The sequence below is a fragment of the Mercenaria mercenaria genome, chromosome 10 (genome assembly GCF_021730395.1).
Source record: "Mercenaria mercenaria strain notata chromosome 10, MADL_Memer_1, whole genome shotgun sequence".
Taxonomy (NCBI): domain Eukaryota; kingdom Metazoa; phylum Mollusca; class Bivalvia; order Venerida; family Veneridae; genus Mercenaria; species Mercenaria mercenaria.
The window spans coordinates 37841135-37856905 of NC_069370.1; the positions used below are offsets into that span (position 1 = coordinate 37841135).

Here is a 15771-nt window from a genome sequence, read left to right on the forward strand (position 1 = left end):
GCAGCTTCTTTGACCTTATGATCAGGTCGGCATGACGTCACATCCGGAGCAGTCGATTATGCAAATTACCTTGGAGGTGAAAGCAGGACCTCGCAATTCGTAACGAATGAACTAGCGATGTGGGTTGTAATGTCTTTATTTTCAAATAAAACAAATCAAGAGTCATCTTTTTTATTATCTGCAGTCCTAACGCTATGGTACAATCTATATATTTTTCAAAAAAATGTAGGGTTTTGTGATAATTGATTTTGTGGCATTTTAAAACGGTCTGGAAAAAGTGACAGATTATGTATTGTCAGCTCTTCGGCGCTACAGAACAGTTATAATTAACACAAATTCTCAAGCTTATTCAACATTTTCTCAGTTTGCATATATACATATTAAAATAAACTAAATATCTGAGAACATAACATTTTTTTATTCAACTTCTTTGCTTAAAATCGTAGCAGTTGTTTCTTTCATCTTTCAGAGAATCTTTCAAGTGTCTTGAAAAAGATTTTTTGTTTGTTTGTTTTCTCAAGAAAGAACAGATCAAATAAATAAGCAAATTAATTTTCTGATTTTTTTTTATGTCTTTTTAAAATAAGCTGATTTTCTAAATGTTTTAATGCTCTGAAATAATTATATTGTTGCCATTTTCTGAAATGTACTTTGTGCGATATATTTTATTTAGTTTATGTAAAATGCTATAATTAAGTATGAAAGTCACTTAAATAAAGTTGAAAAGTTATACTTTATTCTATATGTAAACTTATTGCAGTCATTTTTTTTTCTTTATTTTTTTTTTTCTTTCTTTATTTATTTATTTTTTTTTTTTTTTGAAGAAATGTACTTCCGGCCAAAAATTAGTTTGGTGAATTGATTTTAAAATTTCAAATGAACTATAATTATAAGCTCCGGCCTGTGTATTGATTAAGGTTTTTTATGTTGTAGCTCAATTAATCCCTTTGTCAGTTGACACGCAAATAACAATAATGTGCATCTTCCAAATATCATAAGACCCTGAAGGCATACATCAAACGGATTAGTCCAAATAATTGTACTCGAGAGTTGAATATCGTTATATTATTTTGACTTGTCGATATCCGCCTCCTCTAGGTAGACAACGTAAAATATCAAAATGTAAAATCGGTCTGCCCGAGGTCTCATTATTTAGACTACAAACGGATAAGACAGGAAATTACCATAAGGCCCCGAAGGGGTACATCAGAGGGATAAAACAAACAGGAAATCAATCTATTAATGATAGTCATTAGGAACTGATCAAAACTGATTTTCAATAATATACCACATACTGATTGGTTTCCATAGTGATTTATGACTTATGACTGGAATGAATGCTTTAATTTTGTGGTATGTGGAAGCAGTCAATTGTGGCAGTCTAACAATTAACAAAAAATATGGATATTGAAAACTACAAGATATGACTAAAATTATTCTAGACAAAGCGTGCAAATTATCGTTCACAGTTTTAAATAACTGACAATTTAATACAGAACAGAGTTCAGTATTTTTCATTATTTTCGTAAATGGAAGTCATCAATTTATTGATACGTCCTGGCTTTTCGTAGAAAAGAAACTAGCATGCAGTTATTATATATATCATTTTATCTCCACGTGTAACACAGTAGCTCTAGATGTCCTATTACATTAAAAACAATTGTAACATGTAAAAAAACACCTTTGTGTAATACATGCAGTTAAAGATCTTTTATTGTGATCCTGATACGCTTCGAGGGAGAAAAAATCCCTTCTCCAGTATTTACGTATAATGTAGTATTAAGCTTTAAATTATGACACCTCTCATTAAATCTCATACGAATCAGAATTTAGGTAAGAGGTGTTGATTTAATTAAATTTGGCGTGACTGAATCACTTTTGACACCACAGTATAAGCTATCTGGCTTTCAGAACTATTTTAATCGCAGGCTACAAAATAGCACGAGAAAAGTGAAACGAATGGAGAAACCTAATTTAGATGAGCTAGATTTTCTGTTTTATTTATTTTTAAAAGACCTCCGATTTTTTTTAATTATAATTTTCATCCAGTCCGTCACAAATATGAGACCTTGCAGCTTACACGGATCAATGATGAATATCACGTCTGAAACCTAAAAAAGAAATATTTCTTTCTCGAGAGTGATGTCTGGAACATCATGCTATATTATAAATTCACTGACTTATTTATATTGCCTAAAATTTTACTTTAAGCAAAGAAAAACAACCAGCACTAGTGAAACATTAAACGCTTTTCAATTACAATTTAGCGTTTGCTGTCACCTCCGCTTGTTGCTATGCAACGCGATACGCTGAAGTGCCCGGATATCCGACCTGATCTGTCTTGACATTTCTCTGAATAAATCGAAGGGAAGAGGTTGCCTTAGAAGTTATCTGCATGATAATACAACAATATAGGTCTAGACTATTTTTTAATTTCCCCATCTAAAGCACAACTACCAGTTTTATTTATTTTATCTAGGACTGATGTAAAATAGCAAATTCTGAGTTTTTTTTAAGTATTCTACCCAATTTTGGTAAGGGATATTAGAACTCCGATCTGAATTGTTATCGTCATCTTTTAAATCCTTTACCAACTTCCAGTATGATTCAGGGTCTTTCTGAGTATCTAAGCGCTCAAGTAGTAGGTATTTAGTGTGTTGATACCTAAACGATGAGTGAAAAATATTTTGTGCAGTTATCGCGCAATCTCAAAATGGCTGCGCCCTTGGGAAAACATTGAATTTTACTTATTTTGGAGAAAATAATGAATCTTTCAGAAGAAGAGTGCGTTTTATGCAAAGGTAATTCAATTAAAACACAAACATATATATATTTGAACCCGCAAATAGAGACTTAACCACTAAACTTAAAGATTTTAGCGTATTTTATTGTTTACATTAAAATCGGTTAATTATGTGGAACATCAAAATTTTTCTTCAGTCAAAATCAAGCAGTCCTATTGTTGTGTCAATAATTTTGGTTGGTCAACGGATTCTTTAATTCTTGAATTGATTGGTCATTTTGAATTTTGTTTTCTTTGCTTTGATAGGTTATAGATAAGTAAATATATAGGTATTTTTGAATTGGCGCTTCATTCTGTTTTTTCTATTAGTCTGGTCATGTCGAAATTAGTTTTTCTCTGGTTTTCAAAACAGAAAATTATTTCGTTTAAATTTGGATTAGAATAATTTACGTAACTTTAAAAATGTAGGAAAACCATAAGGAGTTTCGAAAAGTAAATTTGACGTAAAACATTCAAATTCTTTGTAAAGTAAAACTTTGTTAAAAAATTTGACTGTAAATTGGAAAAATGTCTGGAAAAGAAAGCAAAAGGTCGGGTAGGTCGGTAGTTAGGCACGACTACAATAAGGTCAACTCAGAAGGATTCGTCGGAATCGAGGGACTGGAAGATCCTGCCGAGTACCAAACTTCGCACGAAACGGGTGGAGAAGATGTTTCCGAGATGGTTTCTCACGTTTCAGCGTCCAGAACAAGTACAAGTGAGGAAACGCTAGCTTCGCTAGAAAGTGAGTACAAATCACTGGTGAAAGAAGAGGAGGAGCTTCAAAGGGAAGCACAGATAAGTAAACTGAAGAAAAAGATTGCTCGGAAACAAAAGTCTGTAGCAGAATTACGAGGTGAGCCTGTTAAAAAAGTTAATGACAGTAAAATAACATTGCAAAATTTAAGAAAGAAAAAGAAGCTACGCGCTAAAGCACAAAAAGAATTAAAATCCTATGGGCTGGCTTCAGAATCGGAAACAGATTCCGATTTAGAGTCCAGTTCTGATTCTACCGAGTCTGGAAATAATTTAAAAACATCTAAGTCAGCAGAGGATGAAAACAGTAAAAAGAAAAATTCAAAAACAGTTGATACGGATAGTGGATCAGATTCAGAAAGTAGTTCAGATTCAGACAGTACAGTTTCTCATAAAAAGAAAAGTAGAAAATATGAATTTCTGCAAAATCTTCTGACCATGTAAAATTCAGACAAAAATACCCACAGGCATACTTACGTTATGAGCATGTCTCTGCAAAAGTCAGTTTCGATTCTCTAGAATTCAATTTATTTGTGGCTGGGGAATTGGAAATCATTTCTCAGTCTACAACCAAAAAGAAGGAAAAAGAAGCAAGATTAGAACTTTTGAAACGTTTAATGTATTTAAGCAGCTCATACGATTTTCAAACTATTAAATCTTTGTATGCAGCAATTCTAAGAGAAATAGAATTAGGTCACAAATGTTGGGGAGATGACTTTCATTATGTGGAAACCAATATTTTGTCAAGAGCTTCGGTAAAGAAATCTTCAACCCCCTACAACAAAAAGATAGGTTTTAAAAGTAAGGAAGAAAAACAATCGGATGATAAGACATGGTTCTGCCCTCTTTACCAGAAAAACAAATGTCAGCATAAATCCATGTCCCACTTGATGGTCGTTAAAGGAAAACAAAGGTGGGCACAACATATTTGTGCTTCTTGCTGGCTAAAGGATAATAAAAAATTAGAGCATCCAGAATGTTCAAGTGCTTGCCCACACACACAAAAGTGACTTAGAACAGGTTTTGCGCAACTTTCGGAAGCTAGTACGACGAATGAACAACTGGTTAATACATTTGTTCCAAAATTTTGTTTAGTGGAAATTGATAAAACTATTGAACAAAAGGAAACGAGTAATAATAAAAATTCACTTTGTTATCACTCCAAAAAATGTCAGATTTGTAAAGTAACAAAAACCAAAGTTGATAATGTATCCATAGATATGGTTCATTTACACACAAAAGTCAAAGAGTCCGGTAAACATAATTTTCAAGGTTGTCGCATTGTGGTTAAAACAAAATAAATGATGAATTTTGGAACAGAATGTTAATAGGTTATAAGGATACTCTGGTTATAGATCTATTAAAATACGGTTTCCCTTTAGATTTCCAAGGTGATGTAAATTCTTTTAAACAATTAGAATTATGGAAACACAAAAATCATAAAGGGGCTGAAAATTATCCAGCAGAAATAACAAAATATTTAGAAAAAGAAAAGGCAAGTCATTCTATTATTGGGCCTTTTAAGAGCAATCCTTTTACAGATAACTTAAAAATTTCTCCCCTGAATTCAGTACCAAAAAAGGAATCAGAAGAAAGAAGAATTATTTTAGATCTCAGTTTTCCAAAGAGTAATGCTGTCAATGATTTTATTTGTAAAGATAGATATTTAGGTGAAGAAATAGAATTAATCTTCCCAAAGATCGATGATTTTATTCAATTAATAAAAGCAAAAGGTAGGCATTGTTTAATGTTCAAGTTGGATTTACGAAAAGCCTACAGACAAATTAATATTTGTCCAGGCGACTACAATTTGGTTTCGTTTCGTTGGAAAAAGCATATTTTCTGTGATACAGTTTTATCTATGGGTCTTAGAAACGCTGCGGCTATCTGTCAAAGAGTTACAAATGCAATTTCATTCATGATGTTCCAAATTGGTGTAGCTATTTTAAACTATTTGGATGATTTAGCAGTGTGGAAAGTAGAGAAAAGGCTTGGTTTGCATTTTATTGTCTAAGAGAAGTATTAGAGAAAGCAGGCTTGGAAGAATCAAAACAAAAAGCTTGTATTCCATCAGAAATTATGAATTTCTTAGGAGTTTTGTTCAACTCCAACTCCATGACAATGGAGATTACAACTGATAGACTAAATGAAATTAAGAAGTTAATCACTCTTTGGTTAAACAAGTCAACTGCTTCTCTTAGGGAGTTACAATCTCTGATTGGAAAGTTAAATTTTGTTGCAGCTTGCGTTAGGCCAGGGCGTATTTTCATAAATAGAATGTTGAATTGGTTACGGTCCATACATGGTTTACACCCAAATATTCAGACCAGTATTCCTTATATGGTTAAAAAGGACTTACTTTGGTGGGACAGATTTCTGTTACGTTATAATGGTATTTCCATTATGTTATATCATGACTGGTCAAAACCAGATGCAATTTTTTCCACTGACAGTGTTTAACAGGTTGTGGAGGTTACTTTAATGGCTCGTTCTTTCACTCAGAGTTCCCTGAAAAAATTAAGCAAAAAAAATTAGATATTGGTATGTTAGAATTGATAGCTATTGTCATTGCCTTAAAATTATGGGGCCAGGAATTTAGAAGCAAGCGTATTATCGTGTATTGCGATAATCAGTCAGTGTGTCAGGTTTTAAAACACCGGAAGGTCAAGGTCAGAAAAATTTCAGGAAGCTTTAAGAGAAGTTTGTTACTTGTCAGCTCTTCACGAATGTGAAATTAGAACTAAACATTTAACAACTGAAGAAAATAGATTAGCAGATTCTCTTTCAAGATGGCATTTAAGTACAAAGTATCAAGAAGATTTCAAGTTTTTAACCAGTCATTTAGAAACTTATGAATGTTTTGTATCAGATGAATTATTTCAGTTTGCAAATCTCTGGTAGAATAGTTATAATTCTATTTCAGAACAACAGTTTAAAGATCTTAAACAAGATCTCAAAGTATAAAATTTGTCAGCTTATGCAGCAAGTTCGAGGAAGAATTTAAAGATTCAATGGGAATCTTTCATTTTATTCTGTTTATATTTTCAGTTACAGTATTTACCTGCTGAAACATACACATTACAATTGTATGCTCAATTTTTGAGTAGATCGTTCAAATCAGTTGATAGCATTAGGAATTATTTAAGTGGCGTTAGGACCATGCATTTAATGTTGGGTTACTCTCTAGATCATGTTAATCAATTTCTTATTAACTTATCCTTAAAGGGATTAACTAGATTAAAACAACATTGTATTAAACAAGCAGAGCCTATAACTCCTTTGATTCTGAGTAAATTACATGACATGCTTGATTGCACAGAAGCAGATGATTCTGTTATTTGGTGTTTGTTTTTATTTGCCTTCTTCTTGGTAGCCAGAAAGTCAAATCTAGTTCCATCATCTAAATCTGATATTGAATCACATCGTTGTTTGTTGAGAAGTGATATTTCTCCTATAGGGGATAATTTATGTGTGACAATGAGGTGGTCAAAAACTATTCAGTTCGGACAACGTACATTAAAAACACCTCTTCTTAAGTTACAATCTTCAGTATTATGTCCTGTGGCAGCATACTACAATATGTTAAAATTTATTCCTACCACTCAAGATAATCAGCCGTTATTTTGCTTGAAAAATGGCAAACCGGTCACATATCATAAGTTCCAAAATAGATTTCGGTATCTTCTGTCAGAATTAGGTTATGACTCATCAAGTTTTTCTTCACATTCTTTTCGCAGAGGTTTTGCAACCTTTGCCTTTAGAGCTAATGTTGCTGCAGATGAAATTCAAATTTTAGGCGATTGGCAGTCAGACGTATATAAAAAATATATTTCACTTTCAGTAGAAGACAAACTCAGTATTTTACTTTCGTTAAGTGATAAGTTGCAATTTTAATGATCATACTTGTGCTCTCTTAGTATATGATCAGACAGAAAATAAAAGAATTTTTTCCCCCATTTTCTCTTCAGTTTCTAGAATAAATCAACTTAGAAATCCAACTATCAACAAGTGCCTCATCATTTCGGATTCCATGGCCAAACACGTTAAAGATATTTGGGACACAGATATTCGTTCTTTCCCAGGAGCCACCATTTCATATTTGACTTCCAAAATAGCAAAAGGATCAATTAATCTCAATTATGATAACATTATTTTTCATGTTGGCACAAATGATGTTAACAGCTATTCAGTTGGTGAAATATCTTCCCTGTATTCCAATTTAATCACATGTGCTAAAACATATGCAGAAAGTTCTGTAGTGTTATATTTTTCATCTATTTTACCAAGACCAGTTGATTTTTCAGGTACTGGTTCTAAAGTCAAAGAAATAAATTTGTCTTTAGAGGCAATGTGTAAGGATAGAAAGGTCAGATTTTTAAAAACCTTTCGCCCATTTCTTAAGGCGAATTCTCCTCGTAGAGAACTTTTTGCTGTTAAAGATGGGGGTTTACACCTCAACTTAGAGGGCACAAGGAGACTTAGACAATTCTTCATAAATACAGTAGCACATATGTAATTTCTTAGAATTTTCTTAGAAATCAGTGTTAGGTCTTAAGAAAGGTTCTTTAATTGAAATTTCATAGTCTTATTATAATTTACAAAATATAGTTAACACGTCAACATGGTATAATTTTCTTTTAAAAATTTGTAATGTGTACAAATATTTGTTCAAGTACAAAAAGTTAAGATATTATAAATTACTGGTTCAATTAAAATGGTTTAGTACTTCATTCAGGGCACATGATCCTCTGAAGAAGTTATAGCAATTGCAGATTAGTATCTAACAATCTGAAATTATTTTTCCTGAAAAATTAGTTTGTAATAATTTCTGGGTTAACAATTTTCACTGACTTAAGTTTATAAACATGTTGTGTGTAGTTCTAAGTGGATCTAGTAAACTTCACTTTTCGATAATTTATCAAAGGAAGTTCTGTTCTCTACAAGGTAGTATGTAATACTTTGGAGATGTTATTTCTAGAGAAAATGGTATGTGACGTTTTCCTAGATACACAATGTTTCAGTATGTAATATTGTCAGATTAATTTACGGATCTAGAAAACTTCACTCTTGATAATTTATCAGAGGAAGTTGGTTCTCTACAAGGTAGTATGTAATACTTTGGAGATAAGTTTCTAAAGAAAATGGTATTTAACGTTTTCTTAGAAAGAGACAGTGATGAAGTGTGTATAAAAAATGACAGATTAAATTCTGAGAGACAATGACTGAACATTTATATTTAGTGTCAGTTATTATTTGTATTAATTTTGTGTTTTAGTTTTTCATGAATTTTGTAAATTCATGAAGTTGCCTGGCCGGTTGGTTGGCGTTTTTCTTGAATATTGAAAATTATTATGCTGTTTGAATTGTATAACAGTATGTCTTGAAACTATTTTGATTATATATTGATAATATTATAAATAATATCATATTGATATATATGGACGTGATCTAATTAATCCTAATTAAATTATAATTAATTTGATTTGAGTTTGTTTCTCTTAGTTCTTTATTATATTCATAAGACAAAAATTTTATGAATACGTAATTTAGCGTATTTTATTGTTTACATTAAAATCGGTTAATTATGTGGAACATCAAAATTTTTCTTCAGTCAAAATCAAGCAGTCCTATTGTTGTGTCAATAATTTTGGTTGGTCAACGGATTCTTTAATTCTTGAATTGATTGGTCATTTTGAATTTTGTTTTCTTTGCTTTGATAGGTTATAGATAAGTAAATATATAGGTATTTTTGAATTGGCGCTTCATTCTGTTTTTTCTATTAGTCTGGTCACGTCGAAATTAGTTTTTCTCCCTCCCACCCAAACCAAGGTCCCTTATTAATTAATTATTAAAATATGTATCTATGAGAAAGCTTAAAAGGTTAATAGCTTTTGTGAAGAATCAGGCTTTAATCATTTAAGTTATTATAGGAAAAGTATTATTATATTCAGTCGCATTACATTGTAGTAATTCAGGTTATCTGGTGTTGAAATATTAGTGCATTAGAGTATTATGTTTTTCCCAGATACCTAAGTTTGTGATTTATGTATTGCGTTTTTCTTGAATATTGAAAATTATTATGCTGTTTGAATTGTATAACAGTATGTCTTGAAACTATTTTGATTATATATTGATAATATTATAAATAATATCATATTGATATATATGGACGTGATCTAATTAATCCTAATTAAATTATAATTAATTTGATTTGAGTTTGTTTCTCTTAGTTCTTTATTATATTCATAAGACAAAAATTTTATGAATACGTAATTACATTCTACTCTAGTCAACTCTCTAGGGAGCCACAGACACTTGGGGGTCAGCACCCCTCCCCCTCCCATGCCGCCCCTGACAACCTTCAGTCAATACATTTTTAGCTCGACTATTCGAAGAAAAGTCTAGCTATTCTTCTCACCCTGGCGTCGGCGTCGGCGTCACACCTTGGTTAAGTTTTTGCATGCAAGTACATACAGCTATCATTTAAAGGCATATAGCTTTGAAACTTATTTATTCTTTTTCTAGGTCAATTACCAACCTCACTGGGTCAAGTTCCATAACTCTAACATGTATTTTGAGCAAATTATGCCCCCTTTTGGACTTAGAAAATTCTGGTTAAAGTTTTACATGCAAGTTACTATCTCCAAAACTAATGCAGATATTGAATTGAAACTTCACATGTGTCTTCGGGGTTATAAAACTAGTTGATAGCACCAAGTCCCATAACTCTGACCTTCATTTTGGCCAAATTATGCCCCCTTTTGTACTTAGAAAATTTTGGTTAAAGTTTTGCGTGCAAGTACATACAGCTATTACTAAAAGGCATATTGATTTGAAACTTATTTTTTCTTTTTCTAGATCAATTACCTACCTCACTGGGTCAAGTCCCATAACTCTGACATGTATTTTGGCCAAATTATGCCCCCTTTTGGACTTAGAAAATTCTGGTTAAAGTTTTGCGTGCAAGTACATACAGCTATTACTAAAAGGCATATTGATTTGAAACTTATTTTTTCTTTTTCTAGATCAATTACCTACCTCACTGGACCAAGTCCCATAACTCTGACATGTATTTTGAGCAAATTATGCCCCCTTTTGGACTTAGAAAATCCTGGTTAGTTTTACATGCAAGTTACTATCTCCAAAACTAATGCAGATAATATGAAATTAGGTGCTACCTAAAAGGCAGAGCTCCCTTGAAAAATCAGTGCCCCTTTAAAATTAAAGGAGTGGTGTTGGAATTATCTGGAATTATGGAATCGTTTAGGAAGTTTATGTTCTATTAGATCAAATTTTGGTTCTTTCTGAAAGGAAGAATGATTGTGTCCAACTTTCAGTCAAAAATACTGCTATAACAGATGCCTGGTATGGGAAAATTACAATCATTTACATGACTGTACAAAGCTTGTTTTAAACCCAAAAGACTAGCAATTTTTAAAAGGTAATGATCAGAATTTTACCTGAGAAAAACAGTGTTTGCCGAAATTCTCGAAAAACCCTGTTTATTTACTGAACTTCTAAGTTAACATTTCTATGGCTTTTTAGCTCACATGTCACAAAGTGACAGTGTGAGCTTTTGTGATCGTGCAGCGTCCGTCGTCCGTCGTCCGTCCGTGCGTCCGTGCGTCCGTCCGTGCGTAAACTTTTGCTTGTGACCTCTCTAGAGGTCACATTTTTCATGGGATCTTTATGAAAGTTGGTCAGAATGTTCATCTTGATGATATCTAGGTCAAGTTCGAAACTGGGTCACTTGCGGTCAAAAACTAGGTCAGTAGGTCTAAAAATAGAAAAACCTTGTGACCTCTCTAGAGGCCATATTTTTCACATGATCTTCATGAAAATTGGTCTGAATGTTCATCTTGATGATATCTAGGTCAAGTTCGAAACTGGGTCACGTGCCTTCAAAAACTAGGTCAGTAGGTCAAATAATAGAAAAACCTTGTGACCTCTCTAGAGGCCATAATTTTCATGGGATCTGTATGAAAGTTGGTCTGAATATTCATCTTGATGATATCTAGGTCAAGTTCGAAACTGGGTCAGCTGCGGGCAAAAACTAGGTCATTAGGTCTAAAAATAGAAAAACCTTGTGACCTCTGTAGAGGTCATACTTTTGAATGGATCTTCATGAAAATTGGTCAGAATGTTCACCTTGATGATATCTAGGTCAAGTTTGAAACTGGGTTACGTGCCATCAATAACTAGGTCAGTAGGTCAAATAATAAAAAAACCTTGTGACCTCTCTAGAAGCCATATTTTTCATGGGATCTTTATGAAAGTTGGTCAGAATGTTCATCTTGATGATATCTAGGTCAGATTTGAAACTGGGTCATGTGCGGTCAAAAACTAGGTCATTAGGTCTAAAAATAGAAAAACCTTGTGACCTCTCTAGAGGCCATATTTTTCACATGATCTTCATGAAAATTGGTCAGAATGTTCATCTTGATGATATCTAGGTCAAGTTCGAAACTGGGTCACGTGCCTTCAAAAACTAGGTCAGTAGGTCAAATAATAGAAAAACCTTGTGGCCTCTCTAGAGGCCATACTTTTGAATGGATCTTCATGAAAATTGGTCAGAATGTTCATCTTGATGATGTCTAGGTCAGGTTCGAAACTGGGTCACATGCCATCAATAACTAGGTCAGTAGGTCAAATAATGAAAAAACATTGTGACCTCTCTAGAGGCCATATTTTTCATGGGATCTGTATGAAAGTTGGTCTGAATGTTCATCTTGATGATATCTAGATCAATTTCGAAACTGGGTCAGCTGTGGTCAAAAACTAGGTCATTAGGTCTAAAAATAGAAAAAGCTTGTGACCTCTCTAGAGGCCATACTTTTGAGTGGATCTTCATGAAAATTGGTCAGAATGTTCATATTGATGATATCTAGGTCAAGTTTGAAACTGGGTCACGTGCCATCAATAACTAGGTCAGTAGGTCAAATAATGAAAAAACCTTGTGACCTCTCTAGAGGCCATATTTTTCATGGGATCTGTATGAAAGTTGGTCTGAATGTTCATCTTGATGATATCTAGGTCAGATTCAAAACTGGGTCACACGAGCTCAAAAACTAGGTCACTATGTCAAATAATAGAAAAAAAACGACGTCATACTCAGTTCAAAACTGGGTCATGTTGGGACAGGTGAGCGATTCAGGACCATCATGGTCCTCTTGTTTATGGTTAATCTTTTTGATGTTTATTGATAATTCATCGCCAATAGTTTTAGTTTTTTTGATAAACTCTGGTCAGTGATATTAAAGCTAACGTTTGAAATATATGTGAACTGGGAGAAGAGCATTATTCGCTTTTCACAGTTCAATGCCTGTATATTTTGATCCTAAAGCTGTTTTTGTTTTTAAAGTTATGTCTTCTGACTACTGCACAGGCACTACACTGGAACCTGACATTAAAACTAAACACACATGAATGACTTTAGTTATACAATATTTTTAAAACTCATAATAATAGAAAAAAAATGAATTAAAAAAGGAATTGAAAAAAAAAAATCTAGTTTTTTACATGCAAGTTACTATCTCCAAAACTAATGCAGATATGGAATTGAAACTTAACATGTTTCTTCGGGGTTATTAAACTAGTTGATAGCATCAAGTCCCATAACTCTGATATGCATTTTGGTCAAATTATGTCCCGTTTCGAACTTAAAACTCTTTTGATATTTAACATTTTGGGTAATAATTTCCTGCTTCTGTGACAATATTTCGAATAGTCGAGCTTGGCTGTCTTACGGACAGCTCTTGTTGTTTTTTAAAACAAACTGAGCACATGTCTTGATCATCCAACGACTTCTGTTAACATTTCAACATGTTTGAAAATTTCCCATACTCTATCAATACTCAAAAAAACTAAAGACAACTTACTTCACAATGTAAACACGATTTTCTTGTCCAAGGAATAGGAGAATAGATCCCAGCTTGATGTTGCGCAGTCAGACTTACTACGCAGAGCGGGGACACAGACGATATCGTTAGCGGTTAAAAATACTTGCTTAGAAAGTCAACTGCCATGATGGTCGAGATAGTACAGACGCTGGATTTGAAAGAAGTTTTTTGGGCAGGGCCATGGGTTCGCTCCGCGCTTCGGGCATTCTTTTTCTAATATAATATTTTCCTTTTCTTTTTAAACAATATATTCTCAAGATATAAAAAAAATACCTAAAAAAGGAAGAAAAGATTGCCCATAGCGCGGAGCGAACCCGCGGCCCTGCCCAAAAATAAGCTCACAGAACCAGCGTCTGTACTCTCTCAGCCACCGCAGCAGTTGACGTCAAAGGCAAGTATTTTTATTTTAACCACTAACGATATTGTCTGTGTCCCGGCTCTGTGTAGTAAATTTGACATCAAGCTGGGATCTATTCTCCTATTCCTTGGACAAGCTAGTTTGTGTTGAAAACGCTTTGAGTAAGTTGTCTTTAGTTTTTCTGAGCATTGATAGCATATGGGAGATTTTTTAAACATATTGAAATGGTAACAGAAGTTGTTGTATGATCGAGACATGTGCTCAGTTTGAAAATATATTGGTTGAAGGTTGGCAGGGGCGGATTGGGAGAGGGGACAGGTTCTGACCCCCAAGTGTCTGTGCAGGGAACGGGAATCTTGGACGTTTCGACCCCAAGACATTTCAACCCCAAAATCTAATTTTCTTGGACAATTCGACCCCAAAGACATTTCGACCCTTCAGAAATAATTGTATGTTTTCATTTTATATTTCCTCCATTTTGCATATTTTAGAAAATATGAATATATAGATCTATATAAATATTCTTTTTTTAAATGAATCATACACAAAATATATGTCAGTGAATAAACTGGGGTGTCAGCTCTTTCACTCCCAAGTCTTTTCACTCCCAAGTCTTTTCCTCCCTTGACTGTTCACTCCCATTTTGTATTAAGAGGTGACTTTTCACTCCCATTTTTTTTTATGTTTTCTATAAATTATATTTTTATTAATGGGAGATCAATAAATACTTTTGACATGTTTTATGTACCTTTTTATTATGCAGATTGTATGTATTGAGAAATTTTGTAAGGTTAATTTTTACACAGAAGTGTGATGATAATCCAAAATATAATCTGGAAATAATAATGAAGGTGTTTATTTTTTGTATATTATTGAAAAATTCATACTTCACTGTATATAAAAAAATAATTTATTACTTTTGATTTTTTTAGTGTATATTTTATTTTATCCTTTCGGCAAAATTGTCAAAATTCTATTGTGGATGATAATTTTTTTTTAACATTAATTACATTGTCTTATTATATATACCTTGTAAAATAATTTGTGAAAAATCTTTGATATTGTGTATATTTAAAAGCCACCCATTATTTCATCACCATGAGGTGTAATGTCCTCGATTAGTTGTATATTAACATGTCTCAACGATATCATGTGACATATCTCAACGACTTCTGGTTACGGTATCGCTCAATATGACACGGCTTACATTTTTTTCATTTATATCAATTACTTTAAATATATTAACTTGTGTCTTGATATGAACATGTATTCACATTCTAAAAGTAATCGCATAAATTTATTGAAACATTTAAATTTTAAAAACAGGCGTCTGTTATTTAGAAAATAGAAGCATTTTGCTATTTAAAGTTTCCAGAATAAAACAAATATCCTACACTTTTTCAGCAGCAATACTTACACACAGTCAATGATCGATTAAAGGCAATGCCAGTTTTAATATTAGAAATATATTTCTGCAACTGCTTTATCATAAACGAGAAATATTTATTTAATATTCTGTCCCTCACTCTAACCGATGGCGTTACTAACTCTATACGCGAAAAAGGCAAGCGTTACTGATACTCATCGGAGTATCTCTGCTTAACACATTACTTATATTGGAGTAAAATATACCAGCAAGTCTGTGACTGAAAATAAGATTTTGTTTAGAGTACGTACTAGTATTGTTATATCCGTTTCTTTTATTATTACTTGACGGTTTCCCCCAAGATATCTTACTCCAAATGAAAGCAATATGTACGAGGTGGCCATAGAGTATACTATTGCATGCGCACACCTTAATTATTATTAAGTCTGTAAAAAATTCTTTCGAAGCAAAGGACGCAACTAAGCAACCTGAAGTGAGCATGTAATCGTAGGTTATTAGATTTGTATCTAGGTATATGCACGCGTTCTGCAGTGGAAATATAGAAATATTGCGCGACTTTAGGAAGAATGAATGCTTATTTCTCGATGCA

The 15771-nt window shown here is 32.9% G+C and overlaps 1 protein-coding gene across 1 annotated transcript in view; it reads left to right on the forward strand.

The window, feature by feature from the left end:
- Positions 1-2690: 2690 nt before the first annotated feature.
- The window catches only part of LOC123561861 (ATP synthase subunit C lysine N-methyltransferase-like), a 39555-nt gene continuing 26474 nt past the window's right edge, over positions 2691-15771 (forward strand). The window contains exon 1 of the mRNA XM_045354522.2: positions 2691-2801. Within this exon, the coding sequence (XP_045210457.2) occupies positions 2765-2801 (37 nt within the window). The 5' untranslated portion in view covers positions 2691-2764. The remainder of the gene's footprint in view (positions 2802-15771) is intronic.